General features: G+C 47.5%; 1 protein-coding gene and 1 long non-coding RNA gene across 2 annotated transcripts; one reads left to right on the forward strand and one right to left on the reverse strand.

Annotated features, from left to right (window-relative positions):
- The first annotated feature begins 684 nt into the window (after window positions 1-684).
- Window positions 685-6,544, forward strand: LOC117725431 (dehydrogenase/reductase SDR family member 13-like). Its single transcript, XM_034525594.1, has 6 exons — window positions 685-1,122; window positions 2,960-3,078; window positions 3,861-3,984; window positions 4,486-4,658; window positions 4,739-4,892; window positions 5,913-6,544. The coding sequence occupies exons 1-6, from the start codon at window positions 996-998 to the stop codon at window positions 6,170-6,172; spliced, it is 957 nt and encodes a 318-aa protein (XP_034381485.1). The 5' UTR covers window positions 685-995; the 3' UTR covers window positions 6,173-6,544.
- On the reverse strand, window positions 1,105-4,550 carry LOC117725432. The gene is made up of 4 exons (XR_004608929.1): window positions 4,467-4,550; window positions 3,820-3,941; window positions 2,379-2,539; window positions 1,105-1,189 (listed from the first exon to the last, which is right to left on the reverse strand). It is a non-coding gene; the product is annotated as an uncharacterized LOC117725432 (long non-coding RNA).
- Window positions 6,545-12,500: the final 5,956 nt, after the last annotated feature.

A 12,500-nucleotide genomic window follows, 5' to 3' on the forward strand; every position in this document is an offset into this window, starting at 1 on the left:
CAGATTACTCCTAACCAGAGCCTTTAGAACCTTTAATACCTAAACATTACATTATTATTATTATTATTATTGTTTAAATAAACCACATGGTAACAATTAAAGTAAAAGTACTGAATAAATAAACATTACATTATTATTATTATTGTTTAAATAAACCACATGGTAACAATTAAAGTATAAGTACTGAATACCTAAACATTACATTATTATTATTATTGTTTAAATAAACCACATGGTAACAATTAAAGTAAAAGTACTGAATAAATAAACATTACATTATTATTATTATTGTTTAAATAAACCACATGGTAACAATTAAAGTATAAGTACTGAATAAATAAACATTACATTATTATTATTATTGTTTAAATAAACCACATGGTAACAATTAAAGTATAAGTACTGAATAAATAAACATTACATTATTATTATTATTGTTTAGATAAACCACATGGTAACAATTAAAGTAAAAGTACTGAATAAATAAACATTACATTATTATTATTATTGTTTAAATAAACCACATGGTAACAATTAAAGTATAAGTATTGAATACCTAAATATTACATTATTATTATTATTGTTTAAATAAACCACATGGTAACAATTAAAGTAAAAGTACTGAATAAATAAACATTACATTATTATTATTATTGTTTAGATAAACCACATGGTAACAATTAAAGTAAAAGTACTGAATAAATAAACATTACATTATTATTATTGTAACATCAACATATAATTGTATTGATTATTGTTTCCAGAGTATTTCATGTTCTTCTTTTATAAAGATGAATTCGTCCACGGGGTTTTATTCTGAAGGTTCCGACAGGAAGTCCTCTGCAGTGGGTGAAAGATCAAACCGCAGCGGTAGTTTCAGGTGAAACACGCCGAGGCAGGACCGGCAGGACCGGACCGAGCCGGTCGGACCGGTGCGGCCCGGCCGGTATAAGAGGCGGCTGCCCGGCTCCCCGGAGGCCCCACACCGCTCAGACATGGTCCCCCTGCTGCTGCTGGCCGCGCTGCTGCTGGGAGGCTACGTGTTCCTCACGCGCACGCTCTTCAGGAGAGCCACCTGCAGAGGCACCGCGGCCATGGCCGGCAAGACCGTCATCATCACAGGTGAGTCCGGCCGTCGGCGGGGGGCGGGGCTCCCAGGTACCTGGTTTACATGGAGCCACGAGGAAAGCTGGAGGGGAGAGAAAGAAACGGATTATTAGGGTCCTCGTGACGACGTCGAGGAACCTATTGTTTTTCTAAAGATTAGTATTAGTATTATTAGTATTATTATTATTATTATTATTATTATTCCCTCGCAACAAAGTCGTTTTTGGGCCTTTATCATATCCCAAACGTTCTTAAATTTAACCTGCATATCAGGCCTGGCGAAAAATGTGATAATTTGGAGGTCTCGCATTTGTGTACAAATAATTTACTCCATAGCGCCCCCTTGAGTTGGAAAAGTCCAGCCCCTTTACACCCAATGACCGATTGACTTGAAATGTGGTACACATGTCCACTTTTCCATTTTATGCTAAACGCTTAGTCCGATCTTTACGAAAATGTATGTGGTTCATTATTGGTTCAATGTCATCAAATGTTATCAAAGGATTGTTGATATCTCATTGCGTTCAGAAGATATGGACCAATACACTTTAAAGGGTGCGGCCTCATATTTAAACACACATAACTTCCAAATGACTTGGCCTATCCATAACAAATTGCTATCATATGTCCACATTGAGTCCCTTAACGTTCCCTCATTCTTTCCTTAGGGGGCGCTGCAGTCAATCGCTCAATATCGCCATTTTTAGCCCTTTTTTTGCGTTTTTTCATGTTTTTTCACTTTTTTGGACGTTGTAAAACTGCGAACTCCTAGAGCTTGAACCCGATTCATTCCAAAATCGGGCAGTGTGTTCTAGAGACCGTAGCAATGAAAATGTATTAAAGGATTTTAAAAATTCAAAACTATGTGAGTAGGGTTCTATTTCAAATAAACGCCATTCGCCATAACAATTTAAGTTGATTTAACTCGGCCATACATTATGTAATCTGCTCCATATTTCTCATATGTCATGACACACTGACCCTGAAGACATCCATATGGTAATTTTGCATTCTAGTCATAGCGCCACCTAGTGGCAACAGTAGGCTACATGTTTTCTACTTTCAGACCCTTCTCCTCACAGATTAATCAGATCCTCTCAGAATGTGTCAGAATAGACTTCAGACCTTGATGATGCTTCACTGTGAAGATTGTATGGACTCGTTGAAGGGCGGTGAGGTCTGATCCTTCGCCCTGACCCAATAAACCGATGTAACATGCTCCAAACGTAACTAAACTTAGCACACACGTTTAAAGTCAAAGATGTAGTTACCTGATACGATTGTAATGCTTCAGAATGGCGATGTGGGTCGGGCCATACGGCGGATACAGCAAGTGGTGGACTGTTTGCAGCACGGTATAATTTCCAGCATCGCTCCGTACGGGCGAACACGGCTGACTCGCAGACGCTCACTCCGACGGTCTTTATTGCAACTTCAATTTACAAATATAAAAAATAAAGTTTGATCTTATTTTTATCCTAAAACTCTACAAACAATCTTTGACTGTTTTCTAGTAAACATTTAGTCTGAGGTGTCACGTTCACTAGCTTAGCTTAGCATGTTAGCATGCTACCATGAGCTGTTAGCTAGCAGTGAGTACTGAACATGTGACCTGATGACCCGGCTAGACTAACGCTACCCGGGTCCTCGGGTCAGGACTTTGGTGATCCTCTAACGGTTAGAGGCCCTGCAGCTCGATCCTGGTCCACCATGGATCCAGGTCTCTGTGAGGACCCTAGCTGGGTTAGCTTAGCTCCCTGGGGGGGCGGGTCAGAGGTTGTTGAAGGAGCCGTGTTTCATATCTGGACCACGATGTGGACCAGAATAACGGGTGCTGGTCTTCCTGCTGCAGGAGGGAACACTGGCATCGGTAAAGCCACCGCTCTGCACCTCGCCAGGAAGGGAGCCAAAGTGGTCCTGGCCTGCAGGAACCGGGTCAAGGCCGAGGCCGCCATCGCAGATATCCAACAGGTAGGAGGAGGAGGAGGAGGGGGAGGAGGAGGAGGGATGACGGAGAGGGAGGAGGAGGAAGGATAAGGATGACGGGGAGGAGGAGGAGAGGGACGACGAGGAGGAGGAGGAGGAGGAGAGGGAGAAGGAGAAGGAGGAGGAGGAGGAGGAGAGGGAGAAGGAGAAGGAGGAGGAGGAGAGGAGGGAGGAGAGGCAGGAGGAGGAGAGGGACGACGGGGAGAGGCAGGGAGAGGGAGAAGGACGACGTGGAGAGGGAGGATGAGGAGGAGGAGAGTGAGGAGGGAGAAGGACGAGGAGAGGGAGAAGGATGACGGGGAGGAGGAGGAGGAGGAGGAGGAGGAGGAGGGATGACGGGGAGGAGGAGGAGGAGGAGGAGGGATGACGGGGAGGAGGAGGGAGAAGGATGACGGAGAGGGAGGAGGAGAGGGACGACGGGGAGGAGGAGGAGGAGGAGGAGGAGGAGAGGGAGAGGGAGAAGGAGAAGGAGGAGGAGGGAGGAGAGGCAGGAGGAGGAGAGGGGAGAGGCAGGGAGAGGGAGAAGGACAACGTGGAGAGGGAGGAGGAGGAGGAGAGTGAGGAGGGAGAAGGACGAGGAGAGGGAGAAGGACGATGAGGAGGAGGTTCAGTGTACGTTGTGTGTACTGAAAGGAGTTGAAGTGGACGTTCTCTCATTCTAACGTGTGTAACGTCATAAACTCTTTTTGTTGTCTTATTAAAGTAAATATACAACATCGTCGTCACCAGATGATGATGATGATGATGATGATGATGATCTCTTCCAGGAAACAGGAAGTACTGACGTTCTCTTCATGCACTTGGATCTGGCCAGTCTGAAGTCGGTCCGCTGCTTCACCGAACGCTTCCTGGAAACAGAGTCCAGGTTGGATCTGCTCATCAACAACGCTGGTACACACACACACACACACACACACACACACACACATATATATATATATATATATATATATATATATATATATATATATATATATATATATATATATATATATATATATATATATATATATATATATATATACACACACAAACACACATATACACACACACACACACAGATATACACACACAGATATACACACACACACATATACACACACAGATATACACACAGACATATACACACACAGACATATACACACACAGACATATACACACACAGACATATACACACACACACACATATACAGACACATATACACAGACATATACACACACAGACATATACACACACACACAGACACACACACACACACACACACACACACACACACATATACAGACACATATACACACACAGATATACACACAGACATATACACACACAGACATATACACACACACACACACACACACACACACACACACACCTCTCTGCCTGCCCTGCAGGTCTGGTGGCTGACGGACGGACAGAAGACGGTTTCGGCATCGAGTTCGGGGTGAACCACCTGGGTCACTTCCTGTTGACGTACCTGCTGCTGGAGCTCCTGAAGGAGGCGGGGGGGGGGCGCGTGGTCACCGTGTCCTCCATGGCGTACCGCTGGGGGAGCATCGACCTGGAGGTGAGTCCAGAGACCTGGTCCAGGCTGTGGAGTCCCCCCCCCCCCCCCCCGTGTTAACCAACTGGGTGTGTTGTGTTCAGGCTCTGGCGGTGCACAGACACCTGGGCACCGGCCGCTACAGCTGGCAGTTCTTCCAGGCGTACTGCAACAGCAAACTGTGCAACATGCTGTTCACCCACGAGCTCGCCAAGAGGCTGAAGGGGTCCTCGGTCAGCTGCTACAGCGTCCACCCAGGTAACGAGAGGTCAGGTAACGAGAGGTCAGGTCACGAGAGGTCAGGTCACGAGAGGTCACGAGAGGTCAGGTAACGAGAGGTCACGAGAGGTCAGGTAACGAGAGGTCACGAGAGGTCAGGTAACGAGAGGTCAGGTCACGAGAGGTCACGAGAGGTCAGGTAACGAGAGGTCAGGTCACGAGAGGTCACGAGAGGTCAGGTAACGAGAGGTCACGAGAGGTCAGGTAACGAGAGGTCACGAGAGGAGAGGTCACGAGAGGTCACGAGAGGTCAGGTCACGAGAGGTCAGGTAACGAGAGGTCAGGTCACGAGAGGTCACGAGAGGAGAGGTCACGAGAGGTCACGAGAGGAGAGGTCACGAGAGGTCACGAGAGGTCAGGTCACGAGAGGTCAGGTAACGAGAGGTCAGGTAACGAGAGGTCAGGTCACGAGAGGTCACGAGAGGAGAGGTCACGAGAGGTCACGAGAGGAGAGGTCACGAGAGGTCAGGTAACGAGAGGTCAGGTCACGAGAGGTCACGAGAGGAGAGGTCACGAGAGGTCACGAGAGGAGAGGTCACGAGAGGTCACGAGAGGTCAGGTCACGAGAGGTCAGGTAACGAGAGGTCAGGTAACGAGAGGTCAGGTCACGAGAGGTCACGAGAGGAGAGGTCACGAGAGGTCACGAGAGGAGAGGTCACGAGAGGTCACTAACCCGCTGACTGAAACAGGAAGTGTGACGTCCTCGTTCGGGACCTTTGCCTCAAACTGGCAGGAGTCCTAATGTAGCTGCAGGAACAGGAAGTAGAGCGTTTCTTCTTCTACAGAATAGTTTGCGGTTGTTTTACTCATTGAACGTTTTGATGGATTTGAAAAAGCTCTTTTAAAAACGCACTCTGACGCGTGAAGCAGTGAAACGCGTTGCTGAAGGAGACGTTTCAGACGTCACTCTGGAGCTGAGCTCAGCCCCATGAAGACACCGATGTGCGACACCTGAGGTCAGGTGACCTTTAAACCCGGTGTGCCCCTCTCCTCCTGCAGGTGTGGTCCGGACCGAGCTGTCCCGTAACGTCAGCCTGTGGCAGAAGGTCTTCATCGAGCCCGTGGCCCGGCTGCTGTTCCTGGACCCGGAGGCCGGAGCCCAGACCACGCTGCACTGCTCCCTGCAGGAGGGAATCGAACCCCTGAGCGGACGCTACTTCTCCTGCTGCGCCGTGGAGGACGTGAACCCGCGGGGCCGAGACGACGCCGTGGCCCGGAGGCTGTGGGACGTCAGCGAGCGCCTCTGTGGACTCTCTTAAGGTGGACTGACCACGAAGGACTTCCCCCTCCACCTTAAACTGGAGCGATGTTAAAACCCTGGTGTTAAAGTGGGAGGAGTCTCCTCCGTGTCTGTAACAACGTCCTCTGTAATAAAGCGTTGCCGTGGCAGTGGGCTCCATGACTGTGTGCTGCTGCCCCCTAGTGGCTGACATGTGACAAACAACCTCCCCCCTCACGGACCCCCGTTGACTCCAGGGGGGTCAAAGGTCTAGGAGGGTTTGAGTCCTTTATGAACCTTTTCCATAAGTCTGCATTAAATGCAGACTTTAACCGAGGGAATTACCCACAATTCATTGCAATGTGACATGGAGACATAAAAAAGATTATATATGTATGTATGTATGTATATATATGTCAGCTGGGATAGGCTCCAGCGACCCTAATGAGGATAAGCGGTATTGAAAATGGATGGATGGATATATATATATATATATATATATATATATATATATATATATATACACACACACACACGGGCTGCACGGTGGTGTAGTGGCTAGCACTGTGGCCTCACAGCAAGAGGGCCGCGGGTTCAATTCCCGGTCGGAGCGGTCCTTCTGTGTGGAGTTTGCATGTTCTCCCCGTGGCAGCGTGGGTTCTCTCCGGGCTCTCCGGCTTCCTCCCACAGTCCAAAGACATGCTGCAGGTTAATTGATCTCTAAATGTCCCATAGGTGTGAATGTGAGAGTGAATGGTTGTATGTCCCTACATGTGCCCTCGATGGACTGGCGGCCTGTCCAGGGTGTCCCCTGCCTTCGCCCTATGTCAGCTGGGATAGGCTCCAGCGCCCCCTAATGAGGATAAGCGGTATTGAAAATGGATGGATGGATGGATGGATATATATATACACACACACACATATGTGTATACATACATATACATATGTGTACATATACACTTATATATATATTCAGGACCTGAACACCTCCAGGACCATGAGGACCCTTCGGAAAGTGAACCGTTCTCTGGGAAACATAATCCACAACATGAGATTCAGATGATCCTGAAATAATCTTTTCAAAGATTTAAGACACATTTTTACTAGAATGATCAAAATGTTGTCCTACACCTCCATCATCGAGTCCTTCCTCAGCTCCTCCATCACTACCTAGTACGCTGCTGCCACCGCCAAGGACACACTGTAAGCCTTCAGGATCTTCCAGGACCTGTACACCTCCAGGACCCTACAGGACCTGTACACCTCCAGGACCCTACAGGACCTGTATACCTCCAGGACCCTACAGGACCTGTATACCTCCAGGACCCTACAGGACCTGTACACCTCCAGGACCCTACAGGACCTGTACACCTCCAGGACCCTACAGGACCTGTACACCTCCAGGACCCTACAGGACCTGTATACCTCCAGGACCCTGAGGACCTCGCAGGACACATCCAGGACCATAAAGGTAGGCAGGAAAGATTGTGGCAGACCCCTACACCCTGGACACGGAGCCACTCCCCTCTGGCTGAGGGCAGAAGTCCATCAGGACCAAAACCTCCGTCACAAAGAAAGTTTCTCCTCATCTGCAGCTGGCCTCACGTGTGACAAACCACTCCTGATTCAGATGAACTGGTAAGTGGGCAGCAGCTGTGGCAGACTGCCTTCAGGCTGTCTGAGGGGAATTGATGAAGGGCAGCAGCAGCATGCGGAGGCTGAGAGTTGTATTTCTCCCATGGAAGAGCACTCTTATCACTTCGTACTAACCATTTAGGCTCATCCAAGAGGGCACTTATGTTTAGTTTTTTTCTGACATGAAAGGGGGGCGGTAGGGTTTATTCCTCACCTCGGACAACTAGCAATATAGATTCTTCTTCTCTCCATTGCTTTTGACTGGATGGTGCAGAAGTACAAGCCGCTGTCAGAGAAGTTGGGTTCTTGAGGCTGAAGTCTCCCGTCACCAGAGCGTCAGCTGACATTGATGTCCGTCTGCTGTAATGCTGGTTTTGGAGATACGGCTCATGTTTGTCCTGATGCTGGTGGACGGTTGAGGGATTGGAACCGTGGTGCCTCCACACGACTTTGGTGACACCACGGATCAAAGATCTCTGGCAGGGCAGCAAGACGGACTCCACCCCCTCAATCACTAAATCAACTGAGGCCTGCTGGGAAACTGGGAGGACACGGACACATAGATATACATGAAATTAAAATAAACAAAAGCAGGATGAATAATAATGAATGCTCAAAACCAGTTTGATTAATGTTTAGTTATTTAATTGAACCAAAAGTTAATTTAACATTTAATAAAAGGGTCATATGAAACATAATAGATGTACTGCTTACTACCAAAAGATTATTATACAAACCAGATCAGAAAAAGAAGAATTGAAATAAAGTTTTCTTTTGATGTACACATTCTTGAAATGTCTTTATCTTAAAGAGAAACTTTGGTTTTAGCTGCTGATAAACGAGGAACTGAAAGTAGAGAAGGACGTTCGCTCACCGTGTCCCACAAACGCCTTCATCTTCACGAAAGAAGAACAGAACACAGAAAGTTTCCTTCCTCAGAACCCGGAGTTTGTCCCTTTAAAGCTCCCAATAAAACGGATACTAAGTAAATGTCACTTAGAGTGCAGTGAAGTGCCTCGAGGCAAACTGTCGGAGGAATGCGACGCATCCAGTTTGTGTTCAACACCCCAACAACACATTGTTAACATCTTCTTATAGGACATGAAAGGAATGAGGACATGGCAGAGGAAGACAGAGGCGTGGCAGCTGAATATTTAACGTGCATACAACACGTGTAACATGTCGGACCTCTTTCCTCTACAACTGTCCACTCAGAAATGCCCCAAAATAATCTTTAAAAAGCAAAGGAAAGACAGAAAGACACATGAATAGAAGATATCCAGTCTTATAGGTTGGGACGAACTGGTCTAAACCATCTGATGTAAAGAAGTGAAGACTGGCTCCACCGGGCCGACAATGCTTCAGTAACATGATCTCATAATATCACTCAGGACAATGATGGAAATAAGTCTGATTTAAGTTTTATTGTCCCCTGCCTTCGCCCTATGTCAGCTGGGATAGGCTCCAGCGCCCCGCGACCCTAATGAGGATAAGCGGTATTGAAAATGGATGGATGGATGGATGGATGGATGTTCTCTCTCTTACAAACGTGCCAGCAGCTGCCGTGGCACACTTTTCACTGCGTTTTAATTTATTGGCTTCTCACTTTTCTGCCCTTTTCTTTCACGTTTGGTTTAAATTATGGTCGGAAAAAAAGATCCGTAACTGTTTTCTCAACTTTTTTCGTGGCTTTTCTGTGAGCCACACACAATGGCCATTGTCTATTCCCTCGATCAGCTGATTGCACTGAGCAAACCGCGGCTTCCGCCCTGGCGCCAGGCCTGAGATCCCGGAGGAGGTGTGGAGAAGGGCTGCAGGTCAGGTGCCAAGCGGAGAGCTAAGGCCAGGAAGTACAAACCATCGGTACCGGCGATTGTAACGGGGAATGTGAGGTCTTTGGCGAATAAGACGGACGAGCTTGGTGCGCTGGTTAAGACTGAGAGGGACTTCCGTACGTGGAGCCTCATGTGTTTCACGGAGACTTTCTGGATCACAGTGCGTCGGTTCCCGGCTTCAGGACTGTTTGGGCGAACAGAGACGCTATACAGAGCGGTGAGAGGAGAGGTGGCGGGATGGCAGTGTATGTGAACGAGAGCTGGTGCATTCCCGACCATGTGTGTGTGAAGGAGCGCTTCTGTAGCCCGAACATCCAACTGTCAGCCGTGGGGATGCGTTCGTATTATTTCCGTCCGTATTATTTGCAGAGGGAGTTCACATCCGCCATTATTGTCGCTGGGTACGTGCCTCCATCAGCTGACCCAGAGGAAGCAGTGGACACCGTCCACTCTACTGTGTCTGGACTGCTGAGTCAACATCCTGGTGCATTCGTGGCAATAACTGGTTACTTTAACCACACCAGCCTGTAGAGAGCTCTGCCAACTTGTCACCAGTATCTTGACTGCTCCACACGGAACAATACAACTCTGGACTGTATGCTAATGCTAAGGATGCATACAGCGCCACTGCCCTCCCCCCCCTTGGCAGGTCTGATCACAAACTGGTCCTGTTGTCACCCAGGTATGTTCCTCTGGTGCAAAGGCTGCCGGTGACCACCAGGACTGTTAGGAGGTGGTCTCGGGGAACTAATGACGCCCTGCAGGACTGCTTTGAGTCAACGCACTGGGATGTGCTGTGTGGACCACATGGGGAGGACATCAACAGCATGACGGACTGCATCACAGAATACATAAGTTCAGTGTTCACACCACCGTACGCTGCTTCCCGAACAACAAGCCGTGGATCACCAGTGACCTGACGAACACATGGCAGTCAAAGAATATGTGAAAAGAGGTCAAAAGTAGGAGTAACGGTTTCAAATAAGATTTATTCTCATGCGGTTAACACAAAAAACAAAGGTTCTATGAAGTGGGAGAGGTTGTGGTTGTGCCAAACAAATAGAAATCAAGAAAACAAAACTAGGCCTGGCTAACTACCTCTAGGAAAGAAACAAACACAATGACTTCACCTGCTTATCTAATAAAGTTCTATCAAAACAATACAGAGGGAGCACCAACCAATAGTCTAATGTTTCTAGACACAACGTACCTAGGTGAGTGCACAAATGTACCCCAAACTTACCTACTGTCCTCAACCTCCCACCACAAACCTGCACACCAGGAGTGTCAGTGTATACATCCAACAACAAAAAACCCTGAACTCTTCAGGCTTCCTCCCTTTTAAAACGAGGCCCACTCAGCTGATTGTCCAGCTTGCCTTCTGGAACCCAGGTGCTGCCGGATTGGCCTGTACAGGTAGCAACTGATTGGCATCTGAAGGGGAAACAAGGAGGAAGGGGAGAACACACAACACTGACACGTAACACCCTCACCCATATAAGCTCAAACATAATGTTGAAACTACATAGCATACTATTTTCAGACCCCGTTTAATGATTTCAAGGTTGTAGTCTTGAACAATCAGAGACCAACACATGAGACAATGGTTATGGTTCTGCATCCTGGAAAGAAACACACAAGGGTTATGATCAGTGAATACTCAAATAGGTTTCTCACTTGACCCAAGATGAACCTCGAAATGCTGTAGGGCGAACAACAAACTCTTTGAGCTTGTTGACGTAGTCCGGAATACTTCGGACCTTCTTCTTGGGTATGACCAGTTGTTCTTTAAGAACCTTCAAAGGACCCCTAATTTCATAATTTCCTCTTTAATAGTCCTTATAGTTAGGGCTGAATCAGGTTTGCCCTGGTCCAGCCCCTTGATATGCTGCTATAGGCTTATAGGCTGCTGGGGGATGTTTTAGGATACACTGAGCACCTATCTCCTCTTCTCTCTCTCCTTATGGATGAATTTACATCTCTCCATTGCACCTTTTTAACTCTGCTTCCTCCCCGGAGTCGTTGTGACTTCACGTCTCATAGGGTCCATTGGACCTGGAGGTGTCTGATGCTGGTGAACCGGCCTCCCATTGGCCCTGCTGATGCCCCGCCCCCTCCTCTCTACCTCCTTCTGTTTCATGGATTGGAGTTCCATTCATACATTGTCATATTCATGTAATGTGTTTATGTAACTCTGTAACTCTGTTCATCTGGTCACATGACATCTGTTCATCTGTCCATCCGGGGAGAGGGATCCTCCTCTGTTGCTCTCCTGAAGGGTTCTTCCCTTTTTTTCCTGTCAAAGGTTATTTTTGAGGAGTTTTTCCTGATTCGATGTGAGGTCAAAGGTCAGGGATGTCGTATGTGTACAGATTGTAAAGCCCTCTGAGGGGAGGTTGTGATTTGTGATATTGGGCTATACAAAATAAACTGAATTGAATTGAATGTCCAAAAAACAATCCAGCAGGACTGAAACCTAGGGACTCCTGTATAGCAAAGACCTTCTTTGAGGAAAGTCCCCCCAAAGACCTTCTATGAGGAGAGTCTCCCCCAAAGACCTTCTATGAGGAGTCTCCCCCCAAAGATCTTCTATGAGGAGTCCCCCCAAAGACCTTCTATGAGAAGAGTCCCCCCAAAGACCTTCAATGAGGAGTCTCCCCCCAAAGATCTTCTATGAGGAGTCCCCCCAAAGACCTTCTATGAGAAGAGTCCCCCCAAAGACCTTCTATGAGGAGAGTCTCCCCCAAAGACCTTCCATGAGGAGAGTCCCCCCAAAGACCTTCCATGAGGAGAGTCCCTCAAAGACCTTCCATGAGGAGAGTCCCCCCAAAGACCTTCCATGAGGAGAGTCCACCCAAAGATCTTCTATGAGGAGAGTCCCCCCAAAGACCTTCTATG

This window comes from Cyclopterus lumpus, chromosome 22, assembly GCF_009769545.1.
Source record: "Cyclopterus lumpus isolate fCycLum1 chromosome 22, fCycLum1.pri, whole genome shotgun sequence".
Classification (NCBI taxonomy): Eukaryota; Metazoa; Chordata; class Actinopteri; order Perciformes; family Cyclopteridae; genus Cyclopterus; species Cyclopterus lumpus.